The following is a 24,121-nucleotide window of genomic DNA, read 5'->3' as shown; positions in this document are numbered from 1 at the left end:
CATGTAGCTTAGAACCAGGAATAGGACATAGGATAATTTTTACCCCGTTTTCTATTTTTTATTCCGCGTGGACGGAGTCGCGGGTAAAAGCTAGTAACGAATAAAGAAAAATTCTACTAACAATTTCTCGTTAATTAAGTGAATATAAAACATTTCGACTTATTTCCGCACTTGTACTGTGAAAGCTATGTAAGATTTTCTCATGAGTGAAATAATTAAAGTGGAATTTTACGATTGAAAAAATGTATTACTTCATTACAGTCCAGTTTTGAAAAGCCTCTAATATCATGATTTTTTTTATTAACTTACAAATTATTATGTTATAATAATCAACATTTTATACAAATTCTTATGCATTTGCAGTGAATACATTTATAATACATCGAGTAACGCTAGATAAGCTAAGTATTAAATAAAAAATATATTTAATCAATTAAATTATATATTATTTGTTAGAAATGAAATTTTCTAATAAAATTGCATGAATTCCTAAAAGACAACATTTTTTACACTTAATCATAATAAAATGTACACAATGCAATCTTGAAAAGAAAAATGATATTAAAACAGAAACTATAAATAAGAGGAATTAAATTTCAATAAGCAATAAAACAGCTTGAGATATTTATTAAGATGCGATACACCACGCGGGAGAACATTTTAACAGCAGACACATTACAATGGAAATAAAATTAGGGGTTCGTATTAACATAGTAAGATGGTGCGTTCTCCGTTTTTTATTTGTAATTAAATACGCGCGCGGAGTCGCGGGCGACCGCTAGTTATTACCTTAACTAAATACACATATAACTAAATATAAAATAATGGACTACAGCAATAAAACTATGACATTAAATAGACCTATTTCATATTCCTAAATCTATTTATTAAAGTAAAGAAGGAGTAAGCAGTTTTCATGATCTGTAACAAATTTAGTTGAAACATATGAAAGTTAAGATCAAAGTATGACTAAAAAAAAATCAAAATATTTACCGTAATAAAGGTGTTGAGTGATAAAAGGAACATTTTCATGCCGACTACACACATTGGTGTTTTTGTTCGCTCCATAAAAATAAGTATGCTTCTTTTGGACTCTTTGGAACTGTTTATCCAATCAGAACAGTAGGCTGCATATCCTAATTCTTGACTCTGAAATATAAATGATGTATGGTAAAATATTTACTGTTATTGATCTTATCACAATAAGCCTGACTTTGTCCACTGCTGCACGTAGGCCTCCCTCATCGATTGCCACAATGCCCAGTCCTGTATTGCTTTCTACGCTGCGTCGACCTGTCCATGGCCGCCACTTTAGGACATTTCTGCCCCATCGGCCATCCGTTCTGCGGGCAATGTGGCAAGCCCATCGCCACTTAACGGTTTGCAATTCTTCGGACAATGTCGGTTACTTTGGTTCTGCTGTGGATCGCATAATTTCTGACGCGATCTCGCAGAGAGACTACGATACTTATTGATCTTATGGGTTAAAATATAATTTTAGTTACCTCGTACATAAGTTGAGTACCCAACCATGACGGTACAAATATAATTAATACCATGGCCGTAATGTACGTGAAAAGAAATAACAAAGAGTTGACAGAAGTGCCCTGAAAAATATTTTATTGTTGTAAGTATTCAAACGTTAAGGTTATCTTAATATAGTATAAATAAGTAATGGATAATAAAAATAATGAACTAATAATAATTCAAAGTAACCAAAAAAAATCCACATAATGTGACGCAGATAATTGCAGATGCCACTCCAAAAATTACGAATAATGTGACACTTGTTATTTCTTGCACGATAGATTGATATCTGCAAAAAAATATTTTACACATAGATTGTATGCTATTGTAAAGAAATACATTAATTCATGTCTCAATAAAAATCACCTTAAAATAACATCATAATGTTTTAAGCAGTGATTTAAACTCCAAACATTTACATTGTTTTCTGAATCAAGGTTCTGTTTTTTAAAATTTAATCCTTTCAACTTATATTTAAGTACCTTTAATTGAGTGATTGTTAAAAAAATAAGGCCATTTATAAATGTATCTACAGAAATGTTATAAATCAGATGCCCATAAGTACTTAAACTTTGATAAAAATACAATATTTTGTAATAACTGTGTCTTATTTCATAACTAAGAAAGTCATATCTTGATACAGGAAATTCATAATGATTTTCCAGCAAATATTCAACAAAAGCAGGTGCTGCTCCTAAAATGTATGACAAGTGACAAAAACAAAAGTAAAGGTTAGACATTTTTTTGTACTTTGACACGTCGTTTTCTATTATCTCCTTGGATGTTTTATCGATTCCTTTAAAATCATCGGAATCTAGAATTGCAAATGCCACAATTATTTTTTTCTTATAAAACAAAACCATACAACATTTAGCCACAACAGTTATTTCGGTGAAAAAAAAAATAACTTCATGCATTAAGTTTTCCAATTGATCATAAGTGTAGAATAGATTTATCGTCAATAACAAATTAAAAACTGTTAGAGTTAAATTAATGTATATAAAAGAAAAGTATTTGTAATATTTATTCGGGTTAGCCCCGGGCCATAGTCCGAATATTTTCCAAGCTAATACATTTTTAGAAAAACACTCTGACGTGACTGTCATTTTTATTGCTCCGTTGTCGATGCCTTCGTAAGTGAAAAATGCAGTCTTGCATTTTAAAGCAAGTGTTATATTAATCCGAAACATGTTATTAAAGTGGAGCAAAAATTACAGAGAATTTATTGTAATTGCATACTAGTGTGAACGAGTACTAAATTTTCTATGTGTCCCACTTATCCCTATTACAGGTTATAGTTACCTTCTAATTTGTTACGGAAAAAATTAAAAAGTGGCACAATATATTTATTGAATCTATCCAAGCTGTCTGTTAAAGAATAGCAAAATGATTTTTATACAAGGAACACATATTCAAACCAAATATCGAATTTTCTATAATTTATTTTTTCTATTGTTTACTTTTGACGTATGTCAATAAAAATATATAGTCGAAAATTGGATCCAGGACGAATAAGTTGTTTTCATTTTATAAATAGTTTTCACAACATCTGGCGACCCTGCCTACAGATTTTTTCAGTTTAAAGAAATGGTTGAATTAAACCATCACGTATTCGCTAATTGGTCGCATCACCTGCTCCACGATCTTAGTAGCGAACGATCGGGGAATTGCCGTCAATTACTCGTAAATACTTCTACCTAGTACCTAAAATATTATTACCTAGTACTTTTAATATGGACATAGGCATAATCAAAGTTATAAATTTAACAGTGCTAGACGCCAGCAACAATAACATCTGTTGCATGAATGGGCCGGCTCACCCGATCAAATACTACGTACACACAGAAAACGAAAAAAGTGAAGTGGAAACAATCCCGCGTTTCGTCTGATGGGTGTGCATGCTTGATGTATTTTTAAAGTCCTCTTTCCCTTCCTAACCTTTTCTTTAAGGAAAAGATGGTACGGGGATTCGAATTTGTCAAAACAAGCAACGCATAGGAAGTGGAAATATCATATTTCTGTGCGTCCCCATCTCCGTCAATTAAAGGTAGGCAACGCATCTGTAGTTGCGGATGTCTATGGACAGCGGACGCTTCGCTATTTCGGCGAATTTAGGTGGCCGCTCGCTTGTTAGCTACCTTATGATATAAAACAGTACAAGTACAATAGTAATGAAGAGTTAAGATAACCTATATACGGGATAAAAAGCTTAGCCTTTTTTTTTAATGTTATACATTTACACATTTCAAGTTATGGTTGTCATTACAGATATGTATGTCCCTTAACCTTAGTGCTTTTAAAACTACATCCAGCAACATTTCTTTGACATGTTTATGATCGCAGTCAACGTTTCTTACGGAAAAAAATTATTTCTTCATTACACTACGGCGACGTAGATGGTGGCGAATAAATATAACGAACTAGCTTTTACCCACAGCTCCGTCCGCGCGGATTAAAAAATAGAAAACAGGGTAAAAATTATCCTATGTCCATTTCCTGGTTCTAAGCTACCTGCCCACCAATTTTAAGTCAAATCGATTCAGCCGTTCTTGAGTTATAAATAGTGTAACTAAAACGACTTTCTTTTATATATATACTAGCTTTTACCCGCGACTCCGTCCGCGCGGAATAAAAAAAAATGATGAAAACGGGGTAAAAATTATCCTATGTCCTTTTCCTGGTTCTAAGCTATCTGCCCACCAATTTTCAGTCAAATCGATTCAGCCGTTCTTGAGTTATAAATAGTGTAACTAACACGACTTTCTTTATATATATAGATATAGAATAGATAAAGAAAATTTCACTAACATTTTCTCTATAATTAAGTTAATATAAAACATTTCGACTTATTTCCGCACTTGTATTGTGAAAGCTATGCAAGATTTTTTATTAATGAAATAATTAAAGTGGAATTTTACGATTGAAAAAATGTATTACTTCATTACAGTCCAGTTTTGAAAAGCCTCTAGTAATTTCGTATAATTTCTTTTTTGAAAGTTTAAAAATAAGTGTTATAAAAATCAACATTTTATACAAATTTTCAGGTATTTGAAGTGTATAAGGTTTATAAAACACCGAGTAACGCTGGATAAGCCAAGTATTAAATAAAAAACTTGAGAGGTGTCGAGGGACACCCGGATGGAACGAAGTTCCTTTCTATTAATTAGTGAAGGAACCAATGTTTATTCTATGAATAAAAAACTTGAGAGGTGTCAAGGGACACCCGGATGGAACGAAGTTCCTTTCTATTAATTAGTGAAGGAACCAATGTTTATTCTATGAATAAAAAACTTGAGAGGTGTCAAGGGACACCCGGATGGAACGAAGTTCCTTTCTATTAATTAGTGAAGGAACCAATGTTTATTCTATGAATAAAAAACTTGAGAGGTGTCAAGGGACACCCGGATGGAACGAAGTTCCTTTCTATTAATTAGTGAAGGAACCAATGTTTATTCTATGAATAAAAAACTTGAGAGGTGTCAAGGGACACCCGGATGGAACGAAGTTCCTTTCTATTAATTAGTGAAGGAACCAATGTTTATTCTATGAATAAAAAACTTGAGAGGTGTCAAGGGACACCCGGATGGAACGAAGTTCCTTTCTATTAATTAGTGAAGGAACCAATGTTTATTCTATGAATAAAAAACTTGAGAGGTGTCAAGGGACACCCGGATGGAACGAAGTTCCTTTCTATTAATTAGTGAAGGAACCAATGTTTATTCTATGAATAAAAAACTTGAGAGGTGTCAAGGGACACCCGGATGGAACGAAGTTCCTTTCTATTAATTAGTGAAGGAACCAATGTTTATTCTATGAATAAAAAACTTGAGAGGTGTCAAGGGACACCCGGATGGAACGAAGTTCCTTTCGATTAATTAGTGAAGGAACCAATGTTTATTCTATGAATAAAAAACTTGAGAGGTGTCAAGGGACACCCGGATGGAACGAAGTTCCTTTCTATTAATTAGTGAAGGAACCAATGTTTATTCTATGAATAAAAAACTTGAGAGGTGTCAAGGGACACCCGGATGGAACGAAGTTCCTTTCTATTAATTAGTGAAGGAACCAATGTTTATTCTATGAATAAAAAACTTGAGAGGTGTCAAGGGACACCCGGATGGAACGAAGTTCCTTTCTATTAATTAGTGAAGGAACCAATGTTTATTCTATGAATAAAAAACTTGAGAGGTGTCAAGGGACACCCGGATGGAACGAAGTTCCTTTCTATTAATTAGTGAAGGAACCAATGTTTATTCTATGAATAAAAAACTTGAGAGGTGTCAAGGGACACCCGGATGGAACGAAGTTCCTTTCGATTAATTAGTGAAGGAACCAATGTTTATTCTATGAATAAAAAACTTGAGAGGTGTCAAGGGACACCCGGATGGAACGAAGTTCCTTTCTATTAATTAGTGAAGGAACCAATGTTTATTCTATGAATAAAAAACTTGAGAGGTGTCAAGGGACACCCGGATGGAACGAAGTTCCTTTCGATTAATTAGTGAAGGAACCAATGTTTATTCTATGAATAAAAAACTTGAGAGGTGTCAAGGGTCACCCGGATGGAACGAAGTTCCTTTCGATTAATTAGTGAAGGAACCAATGTTTATTCTATGAATAAAAAACTTGAGAGGTGTCAAGGGACACCCGGATGGAACGAAGTTCCTTTCGATTAATTAGTGAAGGAACCAATGTTTATTCTATGAATAAAAAACTTGAGAGGTGTCAAGGGTCACCCGGATGGAACGAAGTTCCTTTGAATTTTCGTTATATATTGTCACGTCGTTGCCATGGTTACTATATCAAAAAAGTGTCGTGACAACTTTTCGTAAGAATTTTTTCCGTCTAGCCCCCTTTCACAACGCGCGATAATGAACTTCGTTCCAAAAACTTAAGTCTGTACAAGAAGTACATTTTATTTCTATGAATTTTCGTTATATATTGTCACGTCGTTGCCATGGTGAATTAGCGCTCATTCGTCGTTAACATACTTACTATAGCAAAAAGTGTCGTGACAACTTTTCGTAAGATTTTTTTCCGTCTAGCCCCCTTTCACAACGCGCGATAAGGAACTTCGTTCCAAAAAAAATACATTTAATCAATTAAATTATATTAGTATCTGTCGAAAATAAAATAGAGTTTTGTTAGAAATGAAATTTTCTAATAAAATTGCATGAATACCTAAAAGACAATATTTTTTACACTTAATCATAAAACAATGTTCACAATACAATCTTGAAAAGAAAAATGATATTATAACAGAAGCTATAAACAACAGGAAATTAATAATAGTCAATAAAACAGCCTGAGATATTTATTAAGATGCGATACTCTACGCAGAAGAACATTTTAACAGCAGACACATTACAATAGAAATAAAATTAGGGGTTCGCATTACCGAAGCATTAACATACTAACATGTTGCGTTCTCCGTTTTTCCTTAATATGTAGTTATTTGTAATTAAATACGCGGACAGAGTCGCGGGCGACCGCTAGTTTTGGTAATAAATATAAAATAATGGACTTAAGCAATAAAACTATAACATTAAATAGACATAACTATGTCATATTCGTAAATCTATTTATTAAAGTAAAGATAGAGTAAGCAGTTTTCATGATCTGAAACAAATGAAATTGAAACATATGAAAGTTAAGATCAAATTATGACAAAAAAATACTACGTATTTACCGTAATAAAGGTGTTGAGTGATACAAGAAACATTTTCATGCCGACTACACACATTGGTGTTTTTGTTCGCTCCATAAAAATAAGTATGCTTTTTTTGGACTTTTTAGAACTGTTTATCCAATCAGAACAGTAGGCTGCATAGCCTAATTCTTGACTCTGAAATTTAACTAATGTAAAGCAAATTTTTTACTATTATTGATCTTATGGGTTAAAAATAATCTTGGTTACCTCGTATATAAGCTGAGTACCCAACCATGACGGTACAAATATAATTAATACCATGGCCGTCATGTACATGAAAAGAAATAACAAAGAGTTGACAGAAGTGCCCTGAAAATACAAAACAGTCAATATTAAATTAATAAGGATATCGTTCTAAAGTATACTTAATAATTGAGACAAAAGGTAATTAAAACAATATGCTAATAATATTTCTAAAGTAACCAAGTAAAATCCACATAATGTGACGCAGATAATTTCAGATGCCATTCCAAAATTTGCGAATAATGTGACACTTGATATTTCTTGCACGATAGATTGATATCTACAAAAAAAAAATAATACATAAAGATATGCTTTATTCTAAAAAAAAATCATGACTCAATAAAAATCACCTTAAAATAACATCATAATGTTTTAAGCAGTGATTTAAACTCCAAACATTTACATTGTTTTCTGAATTAAGATTCTGTTTTTTAAAATTTAATCCTTTCAATTTATATTTAAGTACCTTTAACTGTGTGATTGTTAAAAAAATAAAGCCATTTATCAATGTATCTACAGAAATGTTATAAATCAGATGTCCATACATACTTAAGCTTTGATAAAAATACAAAATTTTATAATATCTTTGTCTTATTTCATCACTAAGAAAATTATATCTTGATATAGGCAATTCAGAATGATTTTTCAGAAAATATTCAACAATAACCGGTGCTACTCCTAAAATGTATGACAAGTGACAAAAACAAAAGTAAAGGTTAGACATTTTTTTGTACTTTGACACGTCGTTTTCTATTATCTCCTTGGATGTTTTATCGATTCCTTTAAAATCATCGGAATCTAGAATTGCAAATGCCACAATTATTTTTTTCTTATAAAAAAAAACCATACAACATTTAGCCACAACGGTTATTTCGGTGAAAAAAAAAATAACTTCATGCATTAAGTTTTCCAATTGATCATAAGTGTAGAATAGATTTATCGTCAATAACAAATTAAAAACTGTTAGAGTTAAATTAATGTATATAAAAGAAAAGTATTTGTAATATTTATTCGTGTTAGCCCCGGGCCATAGTCCGAATATTTTCCAAGCTAATACATTTTTAGAGAAACACTCTGACGTGACTGTCATTTTTATTGCTCCGTTGTCGATGCCTTCGTAAGTGAAAAATGCAGTCTTGCATTAAAGCATGTGTTATATTACTCCGAAACATGTTATTAAAGTGGAGAAAAAATTACAGAGAATTTATTGTAATTGCATACTAGTGTGAACGAGTACTAAATTTTCTATGTGTCCCACTTATCCCTATTACAGATTATAGTTACCTTATAATTTGTTACGGAAAAAATAAAAAAGTGGCACAATATATTGATTGAATTAATTATCATCATCTAAAGATGAAGAAGTAGAACTGTTCTTTTTTTAAAATTAATGAGGCTTTAAAATAAATACGAAGCTGAGACATCAACTAAAGTAGATAACAGGAAAGTCACAAATTTCATAGGTGATTGTTGACTTTAAGATGAATAAACTAGAGCTAAAGTATACTCAGAAATTAATAACATTATCTATTTATTAGCTGCAACTCTTATCAATAGCACCAATGTCGAAAATATCTGAAAGAGACAAGAGAACATGTTCGCTGTTCAAAGCAGCAGTATTGAAAACTCAAGTTTCCATGATAGTCGCCAACCTCCGATAGAAGATGGCACCCACAAAAGAAGAAGAGAAGAATCTATGTATACGAAGCCGAGACCATTAATACGAAATTATTTAAGGTTCTATGAATTTTGACGTAGGTAATGTAGATATTATACGTCTATTATTACGTTAAGTACAATTGCATATTTTATGGGGATTTTGTAGCACAAAATTACACACTTGGTGTCTAAGTAATATGTTTCGTTAACAAGCTCTTTCGCTCACTTTCTTTTACTATGTGATTACAATAATTTCCTTGTATAAGTCAAGTATATGCTATGCTGTAAAATCTAATATAGTAGTTAGTTAAATTGTTTAAACTTTCGTGAGACATAATAATTAATTAATTAAGAACGGCTAAGCTCACATGTGATCATCCGGTGACGGCACTGACTAGTTTCGGATCCGTCGGCGGTCCATCTTCAAGGCGAGTGTTTATTTTGAGAACTTAGCGGTCGTGTCGCGTCTCGCACCGGTCGCGAAATCCTCAAAATAAACACTCGCCCTGAAGATGGACCCCCGATGGGCCGAAACTAGTTGGTGCCATCACCGAACGATCACACGTGAGTTATGCCGTTCTTAATTAATTAATTAGTAGTTAGTTATTACTTTTTAACGATATAAAAAACAAATACTTTAGATAATTTAGTGATACACGAAAACTGAACATACTCAAAGTATTAAAACATTATTATAAATAAAATCAACTCTTTACAAGTAACCACGATTTACTCAAAATTTCTTTTAAATAATTTTGATGTAACATTGTTGTATCTCAATAAATCTACATTTTTAGTGTCGCGTGATTTTTTTTACTGAATTAAATGTAAAATAATTTTATTACCATTAATTTATATTTGTTCACATTTATTAGTGTGACAAGCAAGCAATTTATCGCACGAATGCAGTATTGCAGAGTGCAGCAAATGTGCAACAATGGCCGCTAGCCTGCAGACATCATTACTGCAGCAAGATCTATCATTCCCATTCACTGCTCAGCGCTCGCTGCACTTCGTCATCTTTTGTTGTGTTATAAATCCTCACAGATAAGGATACGTTGTACCTATTTAAAAATGGAAGTGAGTATAGTCAATTGTTTTTACTGAATTGCCACTGTTTGCCTAGATAAGGCATTTACAGTTTCACCGGACTTGAGGTAGTGGTGCGCAGAAGGCGCTTAGTCTAAGCTTCATTTAAAAGTAAAAACTCAAATGTCAATAGTACTTTAGTAAATTAAAGTGGAGAGGTAAATTAGTAGAGGTAAGTCTAAAGAAATATCAAGTATATTTACTAACGCTTTAAAGGTTGCAAAAGCTATAGTTTCCATTAATTATATGTTTTTCTGTAAATTTTATGTATCCCGAGAAATTATTAAAAGGTATGTAACAAAAACAAAATGTAAATTTTCTTTTATTGTTTAAACGCTTAACAATTTCCGAAAAACTTTAAACTCTTTAATTTTCCTGGATGATAAAGAGTTAAAACGCATAGAGCACTCGCCATTGCTAACATTATCACTAATTAAGTATTTTTACAACCTTTTTATATTTTATCCATTGTCAGAAATTTTGCTGTCCATTACACTACTCCAAAATGGATTTACGATTCGCTTTCCTGTCAATACTTACCATGAATCACAATATCCTGTTTCTAATTAGTTTTTTTCTGTATACGTAACTTCCACTGGCGATACATTCATTTAAAAACATATTATTGTCCCAGTAATATAACTTGAACAGTAAATAACTACGTTATGACTACTTAATGGCTATATCTTTCGATTTTATACCTATATATTAGGTTCCAGCTTAGTCAAACTGAATGAATAATTATGTACTTTTTATGAATAAATTGCATTAAAAATATTAAAAACGTTAATAAGAAGCTCTGCTGAGAAAAATAAGCGAGCAATTAAAAGAGAAGACTGCTTACGACAACAATAGAGAATTTTTATTATTGCGCTGCAATTAAACAATGGTAAACTACCGTTTATTCGCTGCCATAAAACAATGCCTTGGCAGAAAATATCTGTAGACGACTCTCTTCCGTACTTCAAGTTTACAACACAATCAAAAACTTTAAATAGGTCGATATCATTAATAAATAACATTATTTTTTTCTCACTATTGGAGTGTGTAAGCTCTCTCACGACAGCTAAAACTTTAAATTAATAATAAAGTCGATTTAAAGGTAAGGCCACGGCCTAAATGAACATTTATTGTCTTTTATGGCTGATATTAAACGTTCCATATTACGTTACGGTTTCAAAAATTCTTAAACATATTTTCGCGACTTGTGGTGAAATTCGTGGCCAAACTCTTAAAGAAGGAAACATAATACCGGACTTTTTTGAAAATTTTTCCCCCCTTAACTTTTATTCAGCGTTAATCAGTCTTGTACTTTTATCAACATATATGAATTTTATTGTTCTTTTTACACCGTTTAGTTAAAGATCGTATTATTTACCCTTACAGTTTTCCAATCAAGTCTATTCTCCCTTTAAAAAAGTAATCATCCTTGGTTCTCCATATTTAAGGCCAGTCCAAAAAAAACTCATTTCAGTGACTCGACTTCCATGATTTTATTTAGCCGTCTTTTCAAAGTCACTTTTGGCTAATCGCTTTCGTACGGTTGAATACAGATTTATTTTATACAATGCATTTTTCATGAAGACTGGCCGATCTCCGAGTGATCGCCGCTTTGATAACTTCAAAGCTGGAAGCTCTGTTCGAAGAAAACCAATTTTGTTAAATTTGTTACAGTGACAATATTGAAAAGATCCTATAGAAGCAAATATCTCTTAACACGTCCAGTGCTACTAAAATACCCAGTGAGTTCACTTTAGCAAATGTTCAGCAATCACGGTGGCATGAAAGGTGTTAAACAACTTTTGTTGTATTAATCTATTAACGTAAGCATATTGTCTTTCAAATTTCCTATCTAACAGAAAATAATGAGTAAAACACTAAAATTTGCGCCATCGGACAAAAGAACCTTTGAATCATCAAAAGAGTTCCTCTTATCTCCTCACAACCATTAAGGATCAAGCCTTAAGTGATAATACTGTAATAAAAACTTAAAGGCATTTAAACATACTTCACTGAGGTAAAAAATAAACGCCACTTAAAAATAAAATACGGTATAATTTAAATCCATTATAACAACTTTTACAATAGTAAGCAGTTAAAGTTACGTAGGCATTGCGAAGTTCTGCTTGAATATGAGGTTCATAATAACGCTTGCATGCCATTTAGCAGCGCACTGAATGCGTTCAAGCCGGAAAATTAAAAACTTTAAAAAATTTCTAGGCTTTGCAAATACGAAAAAACGTCGGTTTAATTGTGAATCTGTTGAATTTCAACTTAATTTTGACTCGCTTGTATAAACTGGACACAAGATAAAATTTATAATGACTTCACTAACGCTTTGACTTTAAACTTAAAGAATAACTTTAAAATTTTATTTCTGAAATCCCATTTGTTCAACTAATCATTCTATTTAAATTAAATACAGTAGAATGTTATGTAAATATTAGTAATAGCAAGATTTACTTCTAATTACTGACAAGTTTCTGCGTTAGGTCCGTCGATTCCCCGTTCACTGTGAACAATTTTGTAACAGCTGTTATAATCGATTACTGAAAGTGCAATTAACAATATTTGACTTTACTTGCAATTTATTAATCCTATTTTTTTGTTAACTCTTATTCTAAATAAAATTTGAACAATCTTACTTTTTATTAATATTATAAACGCTAAAGTTTGGATGAATGAATAGATGAATTATAGTATCACGTAACTCCATAAAGGCTGGTAGAATCTGAATAAGATTTTGAACAAAGATATGGTGATAAAGTTCATTCACCTTATGTCCAGCGGTTAGAGATATTGTACATTAAATTATAGTATACAGTCCCTTCTGCAATATAAACGAATATAGAAGGTCATAATGTAATAAAATTCTTCAGACGCACGTGACGTGTCAGGGCAGAAAAAAAAAGATGAACGACTGTGAATAATGGTCAGTCATGAGTCGATTGTGGTCGCCAATATTACAGAACTTTTATTATTTCTTGTTAGCAATATTATATGGTAGTAAATAGACAATTTTGCAAATTCAAATTTATTATTGTCGTCTTTTGTCAGTAAGCATTATTCAAATTTCTTCAATTTGAATTAAACAATGACAATAATTATTGTTTTTAAATTTCTCAGTGGTTATAAAACATTTTTCATCACAAACTCAAACATTACAACGCTTTTATAATTAAATACTTCAACAACTCGACAATCAATATTATCAAGGTCATGGCATTGAGTTTATATTTTTAATGAAGTTGCTGTTGCCATAATAAGAAATTAATTACGTTAGTTTTCCACCACATGGCGTGGGTTTCCATTTTTCTCATCAATGTTACAAAGTAAACTAACGCAATTATAATATATAGATAGAACATAATTAATTCACTTAAATAACTTTTTTCGAGGTTAATTGTACTGTTAGGACTGTTGAGGGTAGCCACACAAAAAAAAGGTTTTATAAGGAAGCGTGCGCTGCTGCTCAAGGCAGTCTCTTTCCATCCGTCATTGCGGAACGTCTGACATTTTTGTTTATTTACGTTCGGTTTGAGTTTATACTACAGCGAGGATTATTATGAAGTAGAGTTAAATTCATTATTTCGCTGTTAGTTTAATTCTTTTAAAATACTTTTGCATCAAATATCTTACATCAGAAGTGGGATAGGATCCGCGTGATTCTATCCACTTTGCTCACTCTGTGTTTGTGTTTGCATTTTCGTGCAAAGAGAAAAATGTCAGATCGTTACCGTGATAATCGTTGTAGTCGTAGTAAGTTGAGTCGATATCAAAGTCGTACCAGTGTTCGCGAAACATGGGTAGCGTGGACCAAGCCGTTTATTCTGCATGGGAATATGTGAGTAGTGAGGCTCACGCGCTGTCTGTGTATTTCACAGCAGAAAGGATTGTCGACGCGATCTATTCAATTTGTACTGCGGTAAGATCGAACCAATATTTTTATATTTCAAGTTTTGATGCCAAATAAGTCAACATCAGACTTTTCAATTAATTTAAATATGTGTTCTTTACTAAAGACTGAAATTGAATACCTCGATCAGTTTATTAGTGAGGGTCAGGTAAAGCCGAGTCGTGGCAAGATTTAACACGTTACATGCCAACATGATTTTTTCATTTTAAAGTGAACTTGTAAGGCTAGTAGTCGGTTGCGCTGAGCGTGTTAAGCCATTACCTGAGTCAAACGTATGTCATTATGTCGTAATAGTCATTGATGCCCTTTATGAGTTCAGTTTGCTTTGTCCATGTATTGTCGGGATGCTCTGCGTTGCGTAGACTGCGGGATACCCAACTGCAGAAGTGAGATTGTTAACGGAATGTGAGACGTTCTGTATCAGGAGATGCCTCTAGGGTATCTTCTGGACTGACAAACTGCCGGTTGCCATTAATATCATATAGAGGACGGACTGCGGGACGCTCCTATCGGTAACGGACTGCGGGACGCTTGCCCTACATGGTCTTTTGAAGTAAAGTATTGAACGGACTGCGGGACGTTCAGCATCTGGCATACTGCGGGCTGCCATTAATATCATGTAGAGGACGGACTGCGGGACGCTCCTATCGGCAACGGACTGCGGGACGCTTGCCCTACATGGTCTTGTGAATTAAGGCATTGAACGGACTGCGGGACGTTCAGTATCTGGCATACTGCGGGCTGCCACTGATGTCATGTAGAGGACGTACTGCAGGACGCTTGCTGTACATGGTCATGTGTCGAATGTTTTAGAACCATAAAGAGATATGATCAAATTATCGAGGTCACCATTATTGATATAGATGCAGATTTGGCCGGATCTTGTGTCCTACTGTGTAGCTGTGCTGTGCACCGCGCCGCAGCTGCGCGTGTCTACAAGCAGAGCGCCCGTCTACAAGCAGCGCGCCACAGCCGCGCCTGCCTACAAGCAGCGCGCCACAGCCGCGCCTGCCTACAAGCAGCGCGCCACAGCCGCGCCTGCCTACAAGCAGCGCGCCACAGCCGCGCCTGCCTACAAGCAGCGCGCCACAGCCGCGCCTGCCTACAAGCAGCGCGCCACAGCAGCGCCTGCCTACAATCAGCGCGCCTGAGCGGTGCCTGTCTACAAGCAGCGCGCCTGAGCGGTGCCTGACGACGAGTAGCGCGCCAGTGCAGCACCTGTCGCGAGCAACACGCCAATGCAGCACCTGTTGCCGAGCAGCGCGCCAGTGCAGCGCCTGACGACGAGCAGCGCGCCCGCATAGCGCCTGCCAACGAGCTGGTATCGAAAGACTCTATGCCATTGTTACAGACGAATTCCATTGTTGAAGATGCTGGAAGAACGAGCCCGAGGACGGTCTCATGTCAGGAGAAGCCGTGTTAGGACTGTTGAGGGTAGCCACACAAAAAAAAGGTTTTATAAGGAAGCGTGCGCTGCTGCTCAAGGCAGTCTCTTTCCATCCGTCATTGCGGAACGTCTGACATTTTTGTTTATTTACGTTCGGTTTGAGTTTATACTACAGCGAGAATTATTATGAAGTAGAGTTAAATTCATTATTTCGCTGTTAGTTTAATTCTTTTAAAATACTTTTGCATCAAATATCTTACAGTACAATATAAAAACTAAGACCAAGAAATAATTTTAGAAATGAAACTTATTAGTAGAAGATTTTTTTACATATCATTGAGGGACTACTTATTCAAAATAGCAAATAATCACCAGTTTATGTTATACTAAAAATGTGCCCAAAAACTTGCAAAATCGTGATGACAGAGGCTGTCTAAAAGGTAATAACCCTATAGTAACTGGAATATGATTTTTCCGTTTCTGATGCTTCTTACTTTTAATATTATTAAATTAAATATTATTTTTTAATTGCCCATTGATTTAGTTCCCAGTCCCAGTTGATTAAGTCCCAGTTAAATAATAATTTACACTTTCACGATGTAATACGTAACAAATTGAACTTGAAGTGAATTGTATAAGGAAACCGTTTATATTTCGCAATTGCGCACTTCCATAGAAATATTGGTTTTCTTTTCACCCCAGTAATAAATTCAACATAAAGGGTCACGCACGAGCGTCACGCACAAAATCTCATGTATTTATTATTTATTCCCCACATTTCTTTCCAAATTTAGATTTAGTGTTATTTTCGGCCGTATTTTACTATAGTCCAAACATTTTTTGCTGATTCGTAAAAAAGCCACCAAGAAATTCGAACTAAAGTAGAAATAGATTGCAAACTGATTGCAAAATAAACGTAAGTTTCAAAGCTTAGGAAACATTTACTGTTACGTAAAAAGCGTATGTTTGTAGTACAAGTTGTTTGTAGTACGTATGGTGTAAACATCTTTAATTTTATAATTATATACATACATACTATAATATTATAAATACGAAAGTTTAGAATTTGGATGGATGGATGGATGTTTGTTTGAAGGTATCTCCGGAACGGCTGAACGGATCTTGATGAAATTTGTCTCAAATGTAGAAAATAGCCTGGAAAAACACATATGCTACTTATTACGTTTTTTTAATTGCGTGCGAACGGAGTCGCGGTCGACAGCTATATTAAAATAAAAAGATTTAACTAAATTATTAAGTGCGACTTGTGTACGCTAAAATCAGAGGCATATTGACGTTAAAGTAATGACTTCAATCAAGAATCACGTAACACTCGTTAGCGATATATTCCAGTAATAGTTGTAGTTATAGTCGAATCCAGCTTCAGTCGCTAATGAGCCAGTTGAACAGGTGTCGGCGCAATTAGCTGCAAGTGTTGGGAAATCTATGAAATTTGCAATTACCAGTCACCGAGGGAAATTCTAATAGGATTAATTAAAATTAAGATGTCGACTATCGTTTTATGTAATCGTCACAAAATCCGTTTAGTTCCTGTACACATATACATATTCCACACTTCTGAACTATTTAGCACACTGCAAATACTCTTTGGAGGTAAAGTGAGGAAACATTCATTGCTTAATTATTTGTACTTATTTTTCGTGAATAATCAAGAAAAAGGTTTTAATAAATTCATAAATCTTACTAAGCCTTGGAACATTATGATTCAAATAACTCACTCTTAAAAAATCGATGAAACAAAGATTGTTAAAAAAAACAATTACAATCAACATCATGCACACCTACTTACATAATACCTTGACAAAATTACCATCTGGTACATTGGACAATATGAAGGAAAATAATTATAACTCTATCTAAAGTCTTTATAATCTAAAATCTTCAATCAAAGTCAATGAAAGATTTTAAAGCACGTATTCATTTACATTTTGAATACACGTAGTAGGAGTAACAAGAGCGACAGAGTGGGCCGCAATCAGCCGGCAGCGGCGCCGCGTCCCGCAGGATTAGGTTTCAATCAAGTCGCTGACCGCGGTCCTGATTAATGCATACTAAACAGGACTCTTACTGAACACGGCTTTATAACAAAAGATTGAAAAACATTATTCATCCTGGGATTTTTTCCAACTCGTTAGAATGGATGGTATCATAAAACGTTTAACTGTGACAACATTTTTATATAAGTCTATCAGCTTATTGTATTTTTCTTGTTCTAGACAAATTCTTAGATATTCTTATTGAATAAAAAAACTTGAGAGGTGTCAAGGGACACCCGGATGGAACGAAGTTCCTTTCGATTAATTAGTGAAGGAACCAATGTTTATTCCATGAATAAAAAACTTTAGTCTTCACAAGAAGTACATTTTATTTCTATGAATTTTCGTTATATATTGTCACGTCGTTGCCATGGTTACTATAGCAAAAAGTGTCGTGACAACTTTTCGTAAGAATTTTTTCCGTCTAGCCCCCTTTCACAACGCGCGATAAGGAACTTCGTTCCAAAATAGAGTATAAGATAAAATCTTATTAATCGGCCGAAGATTAGAATGTTTTCAACAGCGACACACGTCTCCGAATTAGTATTACATCTAAGTTTCAAACAAAAGATGGTGATAAGGGAATAAAACAAAGAATTTCTCATTGACCTAAAAACCTTTACAGTGATTATAGTGAAATTTTAATGAATGATTTATTGAATTTTATCTTTTGAGATTTGGTTGTGAATTAAAAAAAAATAGTGCAAAGAATCGCATGGTAATGGTAGACCGGCTAAGTGCAGCTCGCATTAGCAATGCGACGCCGGCGGACGTCCGCCGCGTTTGCCGAGACAACATTCTAACCTCTCAATATCGCAAACATTCTGCCGTTGAAACGTTTATTTTGCATATTGAAGTGTCAATTTCATAACACAATTTTCGATATCCAAAGCATATCTTATAATTTAGATTAACCTTCATAATTTTATAATGAAAAAATTCGCTGAAGATATGTACTTATATTTGTACTAGCATACTGCCTAGCGACTTGGTGATTAATGATCTGACTGTAGAAGAATTATCAAAAACTTAATAGGACAATCTTTAACTTAAAGCTCGCTAAGACTTACAGATTACAAAAACTAATCCAGGGTAGTCTTGGACTTGTTTCTGCACAAAGCCTAAAAACTTTGAAACCCTATAAATCTCAACTGATATGTCGAATTGGGTCTGAAATGAAAATAGTTTGACTACATTATTTTCTATTTATTAAATCTTATTTAACTCGTAAATAAGAGTTCTTATCGTAATAAAACGGGGACTGAAAGAGTTTAAAATGTCCTTAACCGAATAAAAGGGACAGCAATTAGTCGACAAAGAAAATAAATTGAACACTTCATCGTTTTTTTTTACACTTATCTATATTTAACGGCAATTTTATTGTTTCTCAAACGATGAAATCTACCATAAATTAAGTAACAAGATTTATTTCCGCAGCGTAAGAAAAAATATTGTATTAGGAGGTTTGATATTTTTAATGCAATGTTAAGAAAATTGTTGTTCTTTATAATTATGCTGAATTAATTCAGGATTTCTAATGATAATTACTCACGTAAAGATCACACTATTGAGTCATGTGTGCTTGTATCTCATAAGATATTTATGCGACGCAACGTACGCTCTATGCGTAAAGGATAAAAATAATGAGTCACTACAGTACCTATGCATTTTTGAAAACAGTCACTATGCAGACTGCTTGTTATTTTCATACATTACATATTCATAAATATTCAACTATTTTAAAACTTTTTAAAATTAAACAAATTACTACGAGTACCTATGATTGTTGTGTAAAAAAGATTTTTTTTTTTAACAATAATGCATTTAACAATTAGTTTCAATCATTTTGAATAATATGTTTTCACATTCGACGTATAAACTTAATAAAAACACTGCGAAAAATGTAACAGCTTATTGTTTTAAATAAATATAAGCTGGCAACAAATGAATAAGAAACCTGTTTATGATAACAATGCCCTATTCATCTCAAAGTTACTGTCATAGTAACACGAGCTTATTCACTTTATAGAGGCCATGGTACTTTGATTTTAATTACTGTTCTAATTACAAACCACATTCTATTAGTGCGTTTAAACATTCTTTTGTTTTATTAGGTTACCTTATGGTTGGTTTCTGAGACCAAAATCCTACTATAAACAATATTGTTATCTCTGTTTTATCAAAAATAATGAAAGGGATGACGATATGTTTTATACAGGAATTTTGGTCTCAGAAATCAACGATTAGACAGTTATGAAATAAAATTTTAAAACACAAAGTGTAAAACAGCCCAATTTAAATTATACGCGTTGCGACGACTTTCTGATCCAAGTTTCCGACCTATGAAAGGTCATAAAAAAGGATTTAAATCTATGCCCGAATTATATGCTATATTTAAGGCGGAGCTCAGTAATTTGTGACAAAATATAATTGCCTTAAATAACATATCCACTACTAACTGTTATTACGATACTAAAAAACGACTTATTAAATATTTTTTTAGGTGTCTGTTAAATTTTTGATACGAAAAAAATACGTTTTGTAAATTACACGATAAGCACTTGAAGTTATACGTGACAATATCATAGAGAATTTCAGTATGACGCCACGTATCTCACGGTGCTTTAAATTGAATTTCTTTTTCCTCAACGTTTTTGGTATTTGGCCTGTTAAAAATAATGGAACACTTTACAGATGTTATTCTCTATCATTCGTGTTTATTTCTCTATTTGTTTACAACTTACTTCTTACTTTGAACCTTATTTATACGCCTCGTAAACTTGATATATTAATTCGGGAAGTTGTGTTTTATTTTACGGAAATTTCAGTTACGGGAAAAGTTGTAATGATTTTAACGAAGCAAAGTGATATTCTAAATGTCCTTAGGATATTAGATTGCGAATCTTTTCAAGGTCATGACGATATAAGTCGTATTATAATAAAGCGTCATATTACGAAATTTAAAATATATTGGAAAATATACGCGGTTATATCAAACTTTGCTTATTGCTCACAAATACTATTGCCAGTTTTATGGTATTTTTTATTTAATACTCCATTAAATCTGCCGATTTGCAAATATTACTTTTTAAATGTACAATTTATAAAAAAGTATTTTATTTATTTGTTCATATACCAATCTGTCTGGATGTATGGTCATATGACATATAACGTCAATATTGACACACTCATAGCGGGATTTGTTATTATGGCAATAACACAATTAAGGGTGTTAAATTATAAATTAAAACATTTTAATACATCTATGAAAAGTTTAAGAAATTCTACCCAAAATATGGAATTACAGGAACTTAAGCGTCATCTAAAACATTACGATACCATATTAAGGTTATACTTTTTTTTTACTATTCCTCACTGATATTTTATTTCCAAATTATTTCATTGTTTTAAAACATTTAATTTTTTTAATTTTAGTTACTGTTCTAAAATACAAGAAATATTAAGTGTGTCTCTTTTTGTCCAATTTGGAATGGCCTCTGCTGTTATTTGTGTTATTTTGTGCGGATTGCTATTGGTAAGTAATCTTTTTACATTTTTTAAAGCATTACACATTGTTGTAGGAGAGTGAAAATTTTTTAAATTTTTAATTTTTTTTTTTTGTGTCAACCTAAGAAGTAAATTACTACGACATTTATTGCTTATTAGCTGTTGCTCACGACTCTGTTTACGCGGAATTAAAAAAAAACATATTAAGTAGCCTATGAGTTCTTTCAGACTATGATCTACATCTATGACAAATTTAATCGAGATCCATTGAGTCGTTCTGGAGATACCTTCAAACAAACATCCATCCATTCATCTAAACATTAACATTTATAATATTTGTAATATGTACTATGGTGTCTGCTTTGATGATAAAATAGCTTGTTAATTAATAATTAAAAGTTTTTTTCCAGCAAACTTCAAAAGAGAGTTTAATTTTCATGATATCATATCTATTAGCGATGACATTGCAAATATTTGTGCCGGCATATTTGGGTTCGATACTAAGCAACGAGGTAAGATTCACAGAGTAATTAAAGCTTGATAAAACTTGTTCTTTAATAATAGTAAATTAGTACTGACTCACCCAAAAGCACTTTGTATCTTCTACAAGATTTTATTTAGTTTCAAATCTTGGAAATAGAATTACCGATTGAGCTGAAATTTTGCATACATGTGAAAATCGCTTGACGCTTTCGCTTGACTTGATAATGACGATATAGTTCTGATCTGATGATGGAACTGAACGGTGGCTTTAGGAACTTCTCAATAAACGACACAACCCCATCGAGTTTGTGCTCCTTTGAATCGCCTTGACGAATAGTTTGTCATTTTTTTAATTTTATTCTTTTCGTTAACAAGAACATAATAATAATTTGTTTAATTTTTTTTTTGGTACTAACTAGTTGAACGGGGTTTCCGCGGCTCAAACACCAGAACAATTATTTTTAGACGGTTATTAAATGAGAGGAATATTATAATCATAACTATGTTTTAAAACTATTTTAGAGTCAAGAACTTGTGTACGCAGCTTATTGTGCAAAATGGATAACACGTTCGAAAGCCTTTAAGAGCAGTATCAATATTTTCCTAACACGCGCCAACAATAAAATATCAATTACTGCTCTAAAGATGTTTCCACTTTCTTTGGACACTTTTACTTGGGTAATAAAATTATATAATTATCATATATTTCTATTTATGATTATTTTAATCATTATTTTAATTAATTAATTATTTTATTACATATTGTGTAAGAGTTTTTGACAAAATTGGTCAAGGATCTGAAATATTTGAATTTCAATGTTAAATTATTATTTATTCTTTTAATTGTGTGTACGTGTGACGGTGGAAACCTTTATTTTTCAGATTATGAAGACCGCTTATTCATTTCTGACTGTAATAAGAAATATACAAAATGAAGAAAATTAAATAATGTATCATTTTAATTGCACGAAGTCTGTAAAGAATAAAAATTAAATTTACATCACTAACATTCGAGTTTATTTAATTTCGCTGATTGGACTAAAATTAATGTTGAAATAGGTTAAAAAAGATGGTAAAACGAGGATATTATCACGGATACAGATCCCTTCAACATAAATTGCAAGCAGCAACATAAATTCGTTGAAATAGCGAGGCAACCACTGTACATAGAGAACCGCAGTTGTAGATGCGTTGCCTACCTATAATCAACGGACGGAGAGACGCACAAAAAAGAGAATATTTTCCTCTTCCTATGTGTCCACTTCCCCAACAAATTCACTTTCCCCTTCCTATCCTTTCACTCTAAGAAAAGGTTGGGATGAGGAAGAGGTATAAAATAAGGCCTCCGATATGAACACTAATCAGACGAAACGCAGAATTGTTTCCCCTTGACGCCTATCTTCTTTGTGGTCTTGCACCGGTCCAGCAGGCCATTCGTTCACCACCTAATGCTGGTGTAGCATACCATGCGTAATACCATGATTAGTGTAAGAATTTGTGTCTTAACTTGATTGATATCTGACATTGTAGTATGAATATATTAAAAATATAGTAAACATCTTTCTTTTGTTATAAATATCACACTATTTAAGGTATTCCACATCCGTTGCACAAATTCTACTTGCTTTCATATTCGCAGCAGTGTGTGCATACAATGAGCGTGCCTACAGGCATTATTATGTTGGATACGTGCGCCTTATTATTCCTCTCGGTTGCAATTTGTGAGAATATAAAACCGTGAACGTTGGCGAAATCTTTACTGCGGAAAAATTAAGTTTTTTTTTGTACCAATGTACGCCTCTGGTCATAGTGATAGTCATAACACATGTTTTGGTTTATAAAGCATTATAGTATATTTACGACGATGAAATCAATAGTATGTTTCCACTTCCGTGACACCCCATGCAGAAACATGTTGCAAACCTTACATTCTGTTTGAATAAGCAATTTGACTTTTAGCCTCTTCAGTCTAAAACTAATTATTGTAACTAACATTATAAAAAAGATAATACTGTATCCATCGATGGTGCTAAGTATTCAGAGATCGTGCTTTTTACCCCTTTAGCATTTAAGAGACGACCGCCCTCGCCGCCTGGGCTCGACAGTTATTTTGCCGCAAGAATTAAACGAAAATGAAATTCTCTCAATGCGTTACAACTTGAAAATTTTGCGCTTTAATTTACCTTAAATATTTGACCCTTCCATTTCGAGTGCTATGTTGTGAATGTTAATGATTAACAGTTGGTTTCGTTGTTTAATTAAAATAGTACAGAAGATAATCTAAACGTATTTTGTGCATTTACAAAGTCTAAGAAATATAAGCCTAAGAAATAAGTATCAGAATAAGCTGAATTAGACAGAGGAGTGTGTAATCTTTCTACTAATAAAAATAACAGAGTAATTTTAGTTAGTTATTATAATAACGTATTAAATTGCTATTGAATAAACAGCCACATTAATAGGCTACGTAGCTTAGCCAGTGTTCTTTGTATCAGAGAATGAGCAAAAAGATTGTATCTATCAAAACACCATCAATGTACATC

At 33.1% G+C, this 24,121-nt stretch overlaps 2 protein-coding genes across 2 annotated transcripts; one reads left to right on the top strand and one right to left on the bottom strand.

Moving 5' to 3' along the window:
* Window positions 1-861: 861 nt before the first annotated feature.
* LOC106714349 (odorant receptor 46a-like) lies at window positions 862-8,570 on the bottom strand. Its single transcript, XM_045681412.1, has 9 exons — window positions 7,831-8,570; window positions 7,661-7,760; window positions 7,445-7,546; window positions 7,217-7,372; window positions 7,088-7,146; window positions 1,717-1,849; window positions 1,506-1,607; window positions 994-1,149; window positions 862-921 (listed from the first exon to the last, which is right to left on the bottom strand). The coding sequence occupies exons 1-9, from the start codon at window positions 8,568-8,570 to the stop codon at window positions 862-864; spliced, it is 1,608 nt and encodes a 535-aa protein (XP_045537368.1).
* Window positions 8,571-20,187: 11,617 nt separating this feature from the next.
* Window positions 20,188-22,523, top strand: LOC106714348 (odorant receptor 43b-like). The gene is made up of 5 exons (XM_045683920.1): window positions 20,188-20,936; window positions 21,024-21,123; window positions 21,506-21,607; window positions 22,101-22,256; window positions 22,461-22,523. Exons 1-5 carry the CDS (start codon window positions 20,188-20,190, stop codon window positions 22,521-22,523), a joined length of 1,170 nt encoding a protein of 389 aa, XP_045539876.1.
* Window positions 22,524-24,121: the final 1,598 nt, after the last annotated feature.

The sequence above is a fragment of the Papilio machaon genome, chromosome 2, assembly GCF_912999745.1.
Source record: "Papilio machaon chromosome 2, ilPapMach1.1, whole genome shotgun sequence".
Taxonomy (NCBI): Eukaryota; Metazoa; Arthropoda; class Insecta; order Lepidoptera; family Papilionidae; genus Papilio; species Papilio machaon.
This window is presented reverse-complemented; position numbering and strand designations above follow the sequence as displayed.